The sequence below is a fragment of the Lissotriton helveticus genome, chromosome 3_1, assembly GCF_964261635.1.
Source record: "Lissotriton helveticus chromosome 3_1, aLisHel1.1, whole genome shotgun sequence".
NCBI lineage: Eukaryota > Metazoa > Chordata > Amphibia > Caudata > Salamandridae > Lissotriton > Lissotriton helveticus.
In genome coordinates, this window is record NC_136061.1 from 47,535,243 (window position 1) to 47,550,082 (window position 14,840).

At 45.6% G+C, this 14,840-nt stretch overlaps 1 protein-coding gene across 6 annotated transcripts in view; it reads left to right on the forward strand.

Annotated features, from left to right (window-relative positions):
- NHEJ1 (non-homologous end joining factor 1) overlaps nt 1–14,840 on the forward strand; it is a 1,839,518-nt gene that overhangs the window by 1,168,954 nt on the left and 655,724 nt on the right. For all 6 annotated transcript variants that reach the window (XM_078679206.1, XM_078679207.1, XM_078679208.1 and 3 more), the window contains exon 7: nt 12,936–13,072. In XM_078679206.1, coding sequence (XP_078535332.1) covers nt 12,936–13,072 — 137 coding nt within the window. The remainder of the gene's footprint in view (nt 1–12,935; nt 13,073–14,840) is intronic.

The window sequence follows — 14,840 nt, forward strand, 5'->3', positions numbered from 1 at the left end:
TTGTGTCTATTCCTCCTCCTGACTCGGTGTCTGTTCCAAGTCTGAGTGCCTCGATCCTTGCGTTTCCAGGTCGTCTCCTCCCTCTCGTCGGCGGTGATGTCTGTTCCCGCGATTTGGGTTCCCCACAGTTCGCCATCCATCAATCCAATGCTGCGCCGCTTCTGGCGTCTCGAAAAACCATGTCCGTCCATCTGCGACTACTTTAAGTTTTGCAGGGAAGAGCATAGAATAGGGCAATTCCTGGGCTCTCAGCTATTTTTTAACCTCTAGGAAACTCCTCCTGCGCCTGGACACTGCTACTGTGTAGTCTGGAAATGAAGTTATTGTGGGGTTTTGCACTCGTATGGGTGGAGAGATCCTTGCGGTTTGTAAGATTGCGTCCCTATCTCTATAATTAAATAATTTAGCGAGTACTGGCCTCGGGGTGGGTGCCTGGTTTTGGTCTGCCGGCGGGTACTCTGTGCGCTCGTTCCACCGAGAAGAAGTGGGAGAGTCCTTTGGGTTGTAGTCTGGTTTTCACGAGGTCCTCTACATATAGGTCCATTGCTTGCTTCCCTTCCGTCTCCGGAATACCCAGTATACGTACATTGTTCCGTCTTGCGCGCCCTTCCTGATCATTGAGCTTCTCTGCAAGCAATTTGTTGTCTTTTTGAAGCTGGGAGACGGTTGTTTGTAGTTCAGATGTGTCCGTTACTAGTGATTTCTCTACTATCTCTACTTCCTTCACTCTGTCCGCCATTTTGTGGAGATCTGCACGTAATAGTGAGACGTCGGTGGAAATAGAGCCCACCGTGGTTTGAACGCTAGAGAGTGCCTTCATGATGTCTTCAAGCGTAATTTTTTGCCCTCCTTCCCCTTCCGGGCTTTTTCCAGTAGGTGTGCCTCCTTCTGACTGTGGCATGGAGCTTTTTTCAAAGGCAAATTTGGCCTGTGTGGCGCTGTTTCTCAGGCCCCTTCCTGCCATAGCTCCCACCGTGTGGAGTGGATGACTGCTTGCGCAGCTTGGGGTGAAAGTCTGCTGCCCGACGCTGTATCGTTTGGAGATGGGCGTGGGTCTGGTGGCGTTGTTTTCCTCCCTTTTTTTTTTGTTATTGTTTTTTTTCCCCTTTTTTTTCCCCCTCACTATAGATGTAGTTAATGGGTGTTTTTGCTCTTCAGTGTTCGCAAAATATGTCTCCCTGCCTCCGGTTGCTCTGCACTGTGACTTCCTGCCTTTTGCCGCCCCTCCGTCTATGCGCCCACCACTAAGGCGAAATGTCTGCCGTGACTCTTCAAATGAAGGTTATGTGGTGGGCAGGTTGTCAGGCTTCAGGGGTTTGGTTATGGTGCACAGTCCGTTGGGGGTCTGGGCGTGTTGCGCCGGTGGGGTGTATCTGTCCCTCAAAGTGCGCTATTCATAAGGCAATCTGAACGCTGTATTAGTTGTTGAGCTGCACGTGGCTCTGATCCTACCCGTGCGCTCGCTTCATTCCTACAGCAGGCAGTAATAACAATGGCGCCATCACCGGGTCTCAAAGGGGCGTTACCGGTGTCAGGAACCACGCCACCTCACCCGTTGCTGCCGATTTTACCACGGATAATTCGCCTCTGTGGTGTCCGTACTCCGTCACCAAGGGTCCGCTAGGTTTTCGCCGGGGTGCTCGTTCCGCCTTTCCTGGGGTGCCAATATATGTTTAACGTCGCTGCCTTTCTCCGGAGGAGGTCGGCTCCGCGCGCAGGTTCATGCCCCTCCGGCGCGAGTCTCACAGTCGGTCCGTATGGTCCCGGCCCGCAAGAAAGCTGTTAACGCTGTAGTAGCTACTGTGGGTGTTCACGTCTTCACTGCCTCCTCTCTACCGCATACTCCGCCCCTGAGATACGTTGCTGGCGGCAATCGTCCCAGGCCCGCCGCTCCGCTGGCTCCAGCTCGCCTGCACTCCAAGGCGGCACCTTCCCAAACTTTAACCCCCGGTCTCTGTCTCGCAGGTCGGCCGCTCTTGTGCATTTTGTCGTATTCGCCACTTTCCGGCCACGGATTGACACCGGAGTTTCACCTGCTGGTGCCATCAGGCCGCGGACCTCGGTTCCTGCCCCTGGAGGTTAGTACTGTGTCGGATTAGTGCTCGGATATTCAGAAGGGCCGCGTTATCCCCGGAGCTTCTCCACTAAGCAGCCATTTTGCTCGGCTGCTAGCCACGCCCTCATACAGATGTTTTTAGTATGAAAGTAACAATAAGAACGAGTGAAAACAGTACTGTCTTGAAGAAGAAATTAATCTCCTGTTGAGAATATGATTTGTTGACTAGTAAGATGTATTTTTCTGAACTATAAAGATTGTGATGATATAAGCAATGGGGAAAATTTGTGTAATACAGTAACAGCTAAAAAGACATCTCATAGTTGAGCAAGCAAAGGAATATAAATATAGGTTGGTTGCTAATACAGTGTTTATATTTTATTTAGATTATTTTTTTAAATCTTGAAATCATTGTCCTGAAGGTGACGATCATTTTGAACACCGAAACGCCGCGTCAATTATTTTTTTCTTAATTTTATCATGTAAAATGTATATTTTAAATAACATTGACGATTAATTGTTTTTAATGAATTGTGTTAACTATTTTTGATAAAACAATTTGCTGACAAATGAAATAGGCTAATCGAACATTCATTTGAACGTGTTTTGTTTTTATCCTCATGGCTGCTTCTGACGGCCAACGGCCGTCGCGTGCACTACCTTTGTAGTGCTGCGCACGTCCGTTGGCCGTTGTGGCACCGCCCGCTCAATAGAACGTTCCGCACTAGCGCGGAACCTTTGGCGCACTTATGGGGTTAACTATGGGGCACTGTTTATAAATTGCTATGTAAATTTGGTAACCTGGCAAGATCAGACCGTATAAAAGTTTGTTTATAAGATGAGGTATGTTTATCCAGCCCTGGCTGTATAGACAATTGGGCTTGAAGATACCGATCTTTTCCATCTATAATAATAGGAAAAGGGAAGTTTGTTATTTGTATAAATACTTATACCCATCCCTTTTCCAAAAGAAGGGTACCTCCCATAGTTGCAGTAACATTCTGACAATTCTTAAAATCAAAGAAACAAAAATTTAGGAAAAAAATGCATAACTAATGCTGACAAGGGTCTCTATGCCCAAGATTCCACCTGGAAGTAAATGTTGTTAATTTAAACTACATAGTTTATTGATATCACCAAGAATATCAAATAGTCTTCTCGGTGCTCGTAATATTAGATGAACTGTATGTTTACAATGTGGAAACTGCACTTTGTTGACACTCCACTTCATTATGTGAGTAGGTACCCAAGCAGTGACGAATCTAGGTTTTCAATGGGAGATGATCCAAGCACCTACATTAGCACTGTGGATACTCAACTTCGTTTACACTCCACTCCATTAAGTAATAAAACAAAGTTCCTACAAGCCTAAGCTCACCTTGATGATAGGACACTCTGCTTCAGTAGGACGGCACTGTAGCTCGTCGCCATTGTAACAAAGATGGAATTCTCCAGAAAATAGATGAAACTGGATCAATTGTTATAAATATATGTACATGCCAGTGAGCTCTGTATCCTGGCTCACCCTTCTCTTTGCATGCAATCTCTTCCCTTGTGTATTCATATTCCAATGGATTTGCTATATACATGCTACTGCTGGATACCACGCATGCCCTCATAATCCCTACTCAAAAGGTCGAGGACCTATTTTACAGAAACAGCTAATTACTACATACACAAAGAAATAGGTAGATGTCATTTTTTGTTTTACTTTTAAAAAAGACATGTTTTTGCAAACAACAAATGTCTAGCAGCTTGAAAATGGCTGCAAGTGGCAATATGTTTTACATAGGCATGTGGAACTTGTAAATTACACTTTGAACTGCTTTTAGTGAGTAAACAAAATGTGATGAGTGGATTTTTTAAACCTGAACCTTGCTTGTTAGGGTGTTTGTTTTCTGCTGGTGTTCTTGATCTTTTTCCAAAGCACAACAGGCTTCACATTTGCAGTTTTTTAAAGAATAGAAGAGTTAATCGTGTCAAGTTCTCTGTTCCTCAGTTTAGAGATCCAAATATGACCCTCTTCAGGGTCATTCCCACAAATAAAGGAGAGGCTACACATGCCTTTGGCTGTAGGATCACCATCATCACTTCATCACTGCCCTGACCCCACCTGTGCCCGCCCCGCCCCCTTCCTTGGTTATGCAGATTACACCAAGACGCGTCTACAGCCGAGCTATCCATGGCGGATTCTAGGGTTCTTTCTGAACAGCACAAGAGACATGAAACAACTACAGATTTTAAAAAGTTTGTCATTAAAAATTGACATTTAGCTTGGTGGGGATAGGCAGAATAAATGTATCTACTTCCTCCATTTGACGCTGTTCGACACTATCTAAAAAGTGAAACCCCACTTTAAAACGGACTGCTGCTTCAACACGACGATAAACTGGACTCTTAGACCTAAAGTATCTGAAGGTCCTTCCATGTTACATGGAAAACCAAGGGAGCTCTGCTTGACCAATCCTAGCTAGGGAGGGCCTGTACTTGATTGGTTCCTGTGGCTCCAAAGACCGCTGCACACAAGTACCCGCATGCTAAAACCCCTGACAGATGGCATTGCTGGCTATTTCCGGTGGTGACCCTCCACCCTGACCCTCTGCCTCGAAGCCACTATATAAGAATAAACACTATTGGCGATGCCAGTACTTTCAATAAGTGCTGTTCGAGGTTAGCTCAGGTGTTAAAGAGAGTTTCCTAATTACATTTACATGAATGTAGTTCAGGTTTGGGTTTATTGGTCTCCGTTAGGGTAAGGTAAGTGTTGCTTGTTTATTTAAGTTTGTTTTTTTAACAGTAAGCGTTAGATATAGGTTATCTGCTTTATAATTAATATAATATTATTGAGATTAATTTAAGCTTGAGGCTGACAAAAGGGTTTGTTTATAAATGCTAGTGTTTTTTAGGTCTTGACTGAGCCAGCACATGCGCTCCTCAGAGAGACATTTAGTATACTGGTTTTCAAAGTGCTGCCACAGCCGGCCTAGCGCTTGCGTTCACGCGAGCAGCCGCCATCCCCCTCCGATCACTTTTGCGGCAAACAAACGCACATCTTTTAAATACACCATTTAAGAGCATTTAATTGCGACAATTATTTTTTATATATATATAAAATGAAAATATTAATATGATTTTCTTTCATCTCAGAACTTTCTACGTTAACGGAAACTGCATTTTTAAAAAGTGTACATATGAATTGCCTTTCAGTCTCAAACAATCATGCCCCGTTCTGCCTCAACTTAAAATGCACATTTTTTTTTACTCATTTCCTTTTCTCCATGAGGCAGTTTGTTACGTATTCAGCATTTCTAGACTTACGTTTCATGTATACTTAGTTTCAACTGGGGAATCAGCACACGCGAAACCAATTTTTTCCCTTTCTTGACATCTTGCTTCCTATTGGCTCTAGGCAGGTCAGCTGACTTTGTCATTTTGTCTGTCCCGGAGTGGAACTGTCCCTATATCAATCTAGATCAGACTACAAAGTGGAGACAGAAATTTATTTATTTTATTTATTTATTTATTTATTTATTTATTTATTTGAACTTGTAAGGCGCACAGCTACCCGCAATGGGTTTCCCGGCGCCAAGGGACAGACTGAAGAAGAAAAACTACAAGGCCTAGCGGAGAGATGGCTATTCAAAGAAAACAGTGCTTACTCAAGGAAACTTATTGCTGAAAAAGCCAAGTTTTTAGTGCCTTGCGGAACCTAACAAAGTTAGTTTCCAACTTCAGACTCACAGGCAAGGCATTCCACGTTTTAGTGGCCAGATGCGAAAAGGAACGGCCGCCCATCTTCACCAGCCTAAATCTAGGAACGACAAAGTCTCCCTTACCTGCAGATCTAAGGGTGCGGCTAGGAGTATAAGCATGAATAAGACTTTGAAGGTATTTGGGGGCAAAGCCCTGTTTAATCTTAAAGATATAACACAAAGCCGTAAACTTGATTCTATTTTTAATTTCTAGCCAGTGTAAATCGCGAAGGGCAGGGAGAGCCGATGCTTTCCGGGGAACATTGCATAGCAGCCGTGCGGCCGCATTTTGGGCTACCTGGAGTTTTCTAAGCGTAGTCAGATCAGCACCAAGGTACAGAACGTTCCCATAGTGTAGGCGTGATGTTATCAAAGCCTGGACCACTATCCTTTGGGTGTTGATAGGAAGCATCCACAGGATTTTTTGGAGCCATTTGAGAGTGGCAAAACAAATGGCAGCCACTTTGACAGGCTGTTGTCGCATCGTAAGCCTCTCATCAATTAGGAAACCGAGGTTACGAACCTGAGCCACAGGTTTGGGAATAGGACCCATACTTTCGGGCCAATGTTGTGGGCCCCAGAGATCTTTGTCTTTACCCAGGATTACAATCTCGGTCTTATCACCGTTTAGCCTTAGAAAGTTTGCCTTCATCCAATCAGCTACCCGGGATAGCCCTAATTTAAGGGCAGAGACATTGCTGCCATCTCCTCCAGATAGAGTGAAAATAATCTGTGTGTCATCGGCGTACGAGAATAACGTTAAGCCAGCTCCTTCCACAATAGTGGCCAGGGGTCTAATATAGATGTTAAAAAGTAATGGACTGAGAATAGACCCCTGGGGCACGCCGTACGCCGATGCACAAATTTTAGAAAACCTGGAAAGTGCGCCCCCTCAGAAAAGAGACTATCCAAGTAAGGGCCAAGCCCCCAACTCCCAAAGATTGAAGGGATGAGAGAAGAATGGAGTGAGACACAGTGTTGAAAGCTGCTCTTAAATCCAACAGGATAAGCGCCGATGTCTCCCCGCGATCGACACTGTGTCTCAGATTCTCCGTGACTCCCAGAAGAGTGGTTTCTGTGGAGTAGTGGGCCCTGAATCCAGATTGAGAAGGATGCAGGTAGCCCGAGCTCTCCACTAAGTGTGATAGTTGAGAGTTTATGTGTCTCTCCAAAATTTTGGAGAAGATAGGCAGCAGTGAAATGGGCCTATAATTAGATAGATTGGAGGTATCCACACCTGCTTTTTCAGTAGGGGAACTACCATTGCGTGTTTCCACTTCTGTGGGACACATGATTCTCTCAATGAAGTGTTAAGGAGTTTCATCAGTACGCGGCGGGAGTTTAAGTCCAGTTGTTTAAAAAAAATTTGCCGGGAGGGGGTCACGAGGCGATCCAGATTTGATGCTCTTAAGACAATTGGCAAATGAAGCATCATCAAAAGGCAGCCACTCAGAGAGAGTAGTTGTCATGGGTAGTTGACTATCTGGGGCAAGTCCTGAGGGCAAAGGAGGATGTGAGTCTATGTTCAAAGGGCAAATGCCCAGCGAATCATAGATTTGTTCTACCTTGGTGATAAAAAAGTCAGCTACAGAGTTGCACTGTTCCTCATTCAGAGCTGGAGGGGCAGGATTAGATTCAGCTCCTGTTAGTTTTTTTACCACTGAGAATAAAGTGCGAGGGCAATTCTGGGCGTGTGAGATGGTGTTAGTAATGTGAGTAGCTCTGCAATCTTACATTGTTTATGGTAGTCTCTATGAGCTACCTTATATGCCATCTTACGGGAGGGCGAATAAGAGCACCTCCATTGTCTCTCAAGTGCCTTGCATTTAGACTTAGCGGTTTTCAAACTATCCGAAAACCACGCTGCAGGGTGACGATGTGACAGGGCATACAGGGGCATAAGGGGAACAAGTTTATTCACAGCAGAAGTCAGCCAGTCAGCGACTGCTGCTTCTGATGTCAGGAAACATGGATTGTCAGTAGGTGAGGTAAGGCTTAAATGCTTATTAAAGTCTGAAATATTGAGTTTACCCCAACAACGTGATTTGTCACCAGATACAGCGTCAGATGTAATCTTCCTATACCAGGGAAGTGTGAATTTAACAGCCATATGATCCGACCATTCCAAGGGGCGAGCAGCTCTTTCACAATCGAACATAAGATTGGATAAAACAGGATCTAATAAGTGCCCGGCCTGATGAGTAGGTCCAGAATTTCGAAGCAGGATGTTAAGAGCTTCTAGATCAGCCAAAAGAATTTTACCGGTTGAACATAGAGGATCATCAAGATGCAGATTCAAGTCACCTAGAATAGTGAAGTTGGCGGCTTTCAAGACCAGTGGGGCGATGGTTTCTGAAAAGGTCGTTACCCAGGAGATGGAATTCCCGGGTGGATGGTATATCAGAAGACCCGATAAAGTCACCTGTGCATTGATGGCTAATTTAAATAAAGCAGCCTCACATCCCTGAAGCGGGAAAGCCTCAAATTTACAGTTGTAGGTTGACTTGAATATTATGGCAATACCGCCACCCCTACCTGTATCTCTGTCTCTATGTACCATGACATAGCCAGGGGGAATAGCAAAGGCAATATCCGGCCCTGAGCTTGCCTGGAGCCATGTTTCCGTTAGGAAAATGGCATCAGGATTCTCATCAACCAGAAAATCGTAAATATGATTTTGATGTTTCGGGAGAGAACGACAATTGATGCTCCAGAAATGAAGTTTAGGTGGAATAGAAGAGATTTTAGCAGCAGCCGTTTGGCCCTGTGAAAGGGAGCAATTCCTCCTTTTACATCTACGCATCCTTCCCAAGGAGAAACAGCAGTTCTTACAGTGAAACCCCTGATGGGGAGGAGAGCATACAGAACAATGCATATTCGATACCTGTCTGTCTAAGGGACAACAAGTCCTCGGACGTGTAGGATATGAAGGTACCTGGTAGAGCAGAGGTAATGGCACAGGCATCAAGGTTGGTGGCCACGTGGCCCGATCTGGCGCAGACGGGCAGGACTTAGGCTTGACTTTGGCGCGACAGAGGTGCGCCTGCTGATCGCGTCCGCTGCGCGGAGAGTCGTCCATCTTGCTTTGTAGTCTTGAGTGCAGCGCGCCGGCGCTGGGACTTGTAGTTTTTAACAGTCAGATCCTATTGCCGTGTACAATGTCAGGCAAATGGCATCAGAGCCACAGACCCCGATTCAGGTAAGTCAGCACCGGAGCGAGGGGTAGTGTGGCCAGTGGGAAGATAGGTCAGTGAATTTAAAACATACAAAACAGGCGCAAAACAATTCCTGAATAAAATAATTTTTATAAAAAGTTACACGCTATCTACCACCCGGCTTTCCGCCTCAGGTGGGTACAATACACTAGTATAGTTATATAAATAAATATTAAAGAAATCCTAGCTGCAGGTAAAAAGGGGGTTCGATATGAATTCCTGCTTCACTAAACCGTCTTTATCCTGCCATCTAGCCAGTGGGCAGGAGGTGCTGCCCAACGTGGCCCTGAATTCATCTGCCTATGATCCCGTCAGGCATTTCTCGACTAATGGAGCAGCCATGGCTCAGAACAGAATCTACTCGTCTCCGTTCTACTCACCGCGAGACAATGTGATGTTCAGCTCCGGCCGCGGCCCCTATGAGTATGGGTCGAACTCCTTCTACCAGGACAAGGACAGGCTTTCTAGCCGCCGGCAGAATGTGATGGGACACCACCCAGACCTCAATTGCCCAGGATTTTAGCAGCGACCAAAGCAGGGCCAGTGTCCAGGAGCAGAAGACCAGCATTCAGATCTACCCCTGGATGCAGCGCATGAATTCCCACAGTGGTGTCTTTTTTCTCCCCCTCTTTACAGCTCGGAGATATAAATTAAATATACTGAATCATCTTTACGACCATCTCTTCCTCGCAGAACAGGCTCGGCTCCTTTTCATGGCCCCATAAAAGCCATAAAGGCTGCATCACGTGACAGCCAGATTTCCAGCAATTGCATTGCCCCCCTTTCCGGATTGAAAAGCACATATTCGTGCAATATGCCTTTTAAGTTATTCATTGCATGTAGCAGATGATGTGTTGGAACATTGTGCTTTATGGAGCTTCATTGTTTCATGTACAAAGTAACTTTGAAGCAGTCGCCAAAGCCAACTTCCCTAAACAATATCACTTGTCAGTAGTCATTACCTATACAAAGAACGTTTTACAATTTAGAAGTAAGTTGCATATAATATATTCAGGTTAACTCTGCGGACTGCATTAACCTGATCCCCTAGTGCAAATATTAGGGCGCTACATGGGACTTGGTGTAAATTGAGGTCACAGCCGTTCCCATCGCTTTATTTAAATAATACCTCAGTGAAGCAGAACAGCATCTACTTAGGACTTACATTACTGGCATCGTCGCTCAGACGTCTGTCATCCATAACTTGTTGTCTGATAACAACATGTGAAACATGAATGATTCACTCAATGTGATTTGAAGCTCCCCTTCTCATTTTGTCTCGTTGTCTAGTATTTGCGCCTAGGGCTGCTTGAAAGGTATGATCAGTAGTTTTTGCTAGAATTTTGAACTGCACCAAACGCCCCATTAGCTGTTTACTTAACGAACGGGTGTATTTTCTAAACTCCGCAGTTTGTGCAGTTGCATGCGGCATGCACTAGGGCGAGTAAATTGCGAGTTGTGCATGTCAACCATACAATTTCGCCACTCGCTGACTGTATTTTTCCAAACTTTAGTTACTGTGTGTTGTACATTGCCGACTTTTGATATACAACTATATAAACTATGAATTGCCTTTAGTAAGAGCAGCTTACAGAAAACCTGTAAATTCCAATATTTAAACATTAATTATATTTGCATGCCCATTGCGCCCGCCCTGTTTTTAGTCTCCTGCGTGCGGTGTGTTCCAGCCCTTCAATGGGTTGGCTTTTTTTAATATGGACACCAATATCCTTGGTGCAACATCATCACTGTTGCATGGCTAAACACTAATAAGGTACAATGTTTAGCCATGCAACAGGTGATGTTGTTGCACCAGTGATATTGTGCTGCAAAATTAAATACTTATAAGGTCCCAAAAGCGAGACCTATTGGCTATGCCAATGCTTGTTTAATGTATGTCAGGGTGAGCATTAAGGGATAGATTAAGATCATTGGTTACGTTTTATTTGATTTAACTTTAAGTGGGGTTAGGAGAAGCATTAGAATGAACTTACCATGTTTTAATTTAATAAGATCTAATGTGAGTTGATTCAATGTAATTAATGGTTTGGTTAGTACTATTTGGGTGAAGGTTGTGCATTAAACAGTGCATTAAATTTTAATCTAATACATTTTAGGAATAGGGTTACCATTTGTTAAACTTTACTTAGTTTAATTTAATTTTATGTACCTTGATTTAATATTAATTTATATTCAAGACTAGCATGGTTCTTTGCATAAGGTCACTGATGTAATTTAATACATTTTAGTGTAAAGGGTAATATTAGGCTTACGATTGGTGTTCCGGCCAATGCAGTGAGTTTGATGTAGTGGTAAATTACATTAAAACTTTCTCTAGTTGAAGTAGTTGTGTTGAATGTAGTGGCAGGTTGTAACAGTGTTTTAAAGTTAATAACATCCATCTATTCTTGATTACTTGTGCTGGCATCTAGCAAGGAAACCATTGCATTTTGAAGCCACTCAGTGGCTTTTGGAGTGTTTTTGAAAACAGGACACACTTTGTTATACACTAACCCACACTGGTGTTGCATTGGCATCAGTGGGCTCTGGACCCGCTCTGGTGTTGCATTGGCAGTAGTGGGCTCTTGACCCGTTCTGATGTTGCATTGGCATCAGTGGGCTCTTGACCCGTTCTGGTGTTGCATTGGCAGCAGTGGGCTCTTGACCCGCTCTGGTGTTGCATTGGCAGCAGTGGGCTCTTGACCCGCTCTGGTGTTGCATTGGCAGCAGTGGGCTCTTGACCCGCTCTGGTGTTGCATTGGCAGCAGTGGGCTCTGGACCCGCTCTGGTGTTGCATTGGCAGCAGTGGGCTCTTGACCCGCTCTGGTGTTGCATTGGCAGCAGTGGGCTCTTGACCCGTTCTGATGTTGCATTGGCAGCAGTGGGCTCTGGACCCGTTCTGATGTTGCATTGGCAGCAGTGGGCTCTTGACCCGCTCTGTTGTTGCATTGGCAGCAGTGGGCTCTTGACCCGCTCTGGTGTTGCATTGGCAGCAGTGGGCTCTTGACCCGCTCTGGTGTTGCATTGGCATCAGTGGGCTCTGGACCCGTTCTGATGTTGCATTGGCAGCAGTGGGCTCTGGACCCGTTCTGATGTTGCATTGGCAGCAGTGGGCTCTGGACCCGTTCTGATGTTGCATTGGCAGCAGTGGGCTCTGGACCCGCTCTGGTGTTGCATTGGCAGCAGTGGGCTCTTGACCCGCTCTGGTGTTGCATTGGCAGCAGTGGGCTCTTGACCCTCTCTGGTGTTGCATTGGCAGCAGTGGGCTCTTGATCCAGGCCTGCAGCCTGTGGCTATCTCTTCCCTTCAATGCATAGAAGCCCATCTACTGGAAACATGCCCCATTCTATAATATATAAAATATCAAGTGTTACTGCAGAGTGGTCTTCCAATCCAACCCCAAGCTAAGAGGCACCAGAGTGTGGTGATGACATTAAGCCTGGGCGGAGCTCCACTATACGGAACTCCGCGAAGTGCAAGAACAACTCCGCTGCGCAACGCGGAGCACCACAAGAGGCAGAGTTTCTTTAGATAAATGCTGTTCACCATGATTTTCAGTGCCCGGTGCTTGTCCGCACTGTGCAATCATCGCGAATGGCACCATGCACAGCGCAAGCGGATGCTGCTCCCTTTCTGCCGCTCAAGTAGATTTTTACTCGAGCGGCAGCTTTCTGTATGAGAACGGACCGTTTCTCATCATGAGCGGTTGCGAGCAAACCAGAGTTCACTGCCCAGACTTAAATGACATGTAAAAACGAATATGACATATTTCGCAAACTGACCCTTTTCAAGCACAGGCCAGTTATGAACATGGTTACTCTGACTCTGGGCAGTCAGTTTATGGCCTGAGCTGAACAAAGCTATCTTCTCTGCATCTTCTCTGAGGTATTTCTGTCTTCCAACTCCTTCCAGGTGATACCAGCAACCAAGATTCAGCCTCATCAATGGAGTCTGAGGAGCAGGACCCTAGCAAGCAGAGTGGGTCAGAACCTCTGCAGAACCCCGCTGAGGACATCGCAAAGGAGCCATCACCAACTCAAGCTATGGAGGTACGCGTTCAGTAGAAGCTTCTGTCCTACTGCAGGGGCCGGGGGTGATGGCTATGGGGCAGAAGTGACATCACAAGAGAGAACAATGAAAATGACAGTGTGAGCTAGACTAGGTTCTGAGGGGAGAGAATGAAGGAAAAAAGGGATCTGATAATGGGCGGAAATGAAAGGAGGAGGAGGGAGAATCCCAGAGAGGCCAGGAGTAGAGAAAGGTAGATGGAGTATGGGTTTAGAGGTAAGAAATGGTGTAGTAAGGGAGACAGGTGGGACATGATAAAGAGGGCAGTGCAAAGCTTGAGGAAGAGGTAAAAGATATGAAGGGGCAGTAAATTAAAATGTAGAAAAAAGAGAGGATGGGGTAGGGAGAGATGGAAGAAAAGCAATCAGGAAAGGGGTAGTAGAAAAAGAGTGAAAGAGAGGTGGGCGGAGGTAACATCAAGCTATCACGTAAATACCAATACATGAAAAATGTGAGTGCTCGAAGAGGTTAAGGGAGCTGCTACAGGGTGTACTTGAGTTGCACTGCGTCCATAGTTCAACAGTGCTGCACAGCGTCACTGATCTGCACAATGGCATCATTCATCTGGCATAAAGTGGCTACACTAAGGGCATAATAGATCTAGGAGGGGCTTGTTGTATCTACACCAAGGGCATAATTAATCTGAAGGGGTAATTCAACTATGCAAAGGGCATGATTAATTTGGGGAGGAACCTAATTAAGGTACACTAAGGGAATGATTCATCTTTGGGTCATTGTCATTAAGGTGCCCTTAGAGAGTGAGGAGTGTTGCGGAAGCAAATGATGGACGGAATGCTGAATAACTCACACTCACCCCCAGTCAAGAGATGTGGGTTTAATCCATCATTCTTTTGCTCACTACACCACCCCAGTTTGGACCCAGCCATATGCAAATCAGTCTTGACCCTGCCCCTCAGGGGAACAGTCCAGCCCAAACTACCAAGCCAGGTCCCACCTGAACCAGAAACAAGCATCCTAGGACCGGTTTCGGAGTATATCACCCCTCATCAGCCAGGCTAGCTTGACTCCAGTGGCACATCGAGCAAGAGACCCACGTCTGGGAATCCCCATCACACTCAAAGTGTGCAGTGGCAACAAATGATGGATGAAATGCTGAATAAATCAAACATTCTTCCCCAGTCAAGAGATGTGGGTAACATCCATCATTATTTTGCTCACTAAGCCACCCCAGTTTGGACCCAACCATATGCAAATGAGTCTTTACCCTGCTCCTCATGGGAACAGTCCAGCCCGAACTGCTGGTTTGCGGTCCAGGGAGAACCTTGCTTGGCAGTTCGGGCTGGACTGTTCCCATGAGCAGCAGAGTCACAACTGATTTGCATATGGCTAGGTGCAAACTGAGGTAGCCAAGTGAGCAAAAGAACAATGGATTTATTCCAGACCTCTTGACTGATGGAGAATATTTGATTTATTCAGTATTTCGTCCATCATTTGTTGCCACAGCGCATAGAGTGTGGAGACATCAAGAAGAGAACTGTATTGCATATTCAGCTGGAAAGGGGCATTGTTTACGTGCTGTAGGGGCATCAGTGAGTGTGTGGTACAGCTGCGAAGAGTCCTGTAGCTGTGCTGTGCACACAGTTGAGGATGCTTCAGATAAGTCTGAGTTGCGCAGGGCAGCGCTGATCTTAACTTAAGCAAGGCCTCATGGGGTACTTCAGCTGTGCTAAAGGCAGGACGGAAAGCCCTACAGGCATTGGTGGACAAGAGACACATTGAGTAGCATCT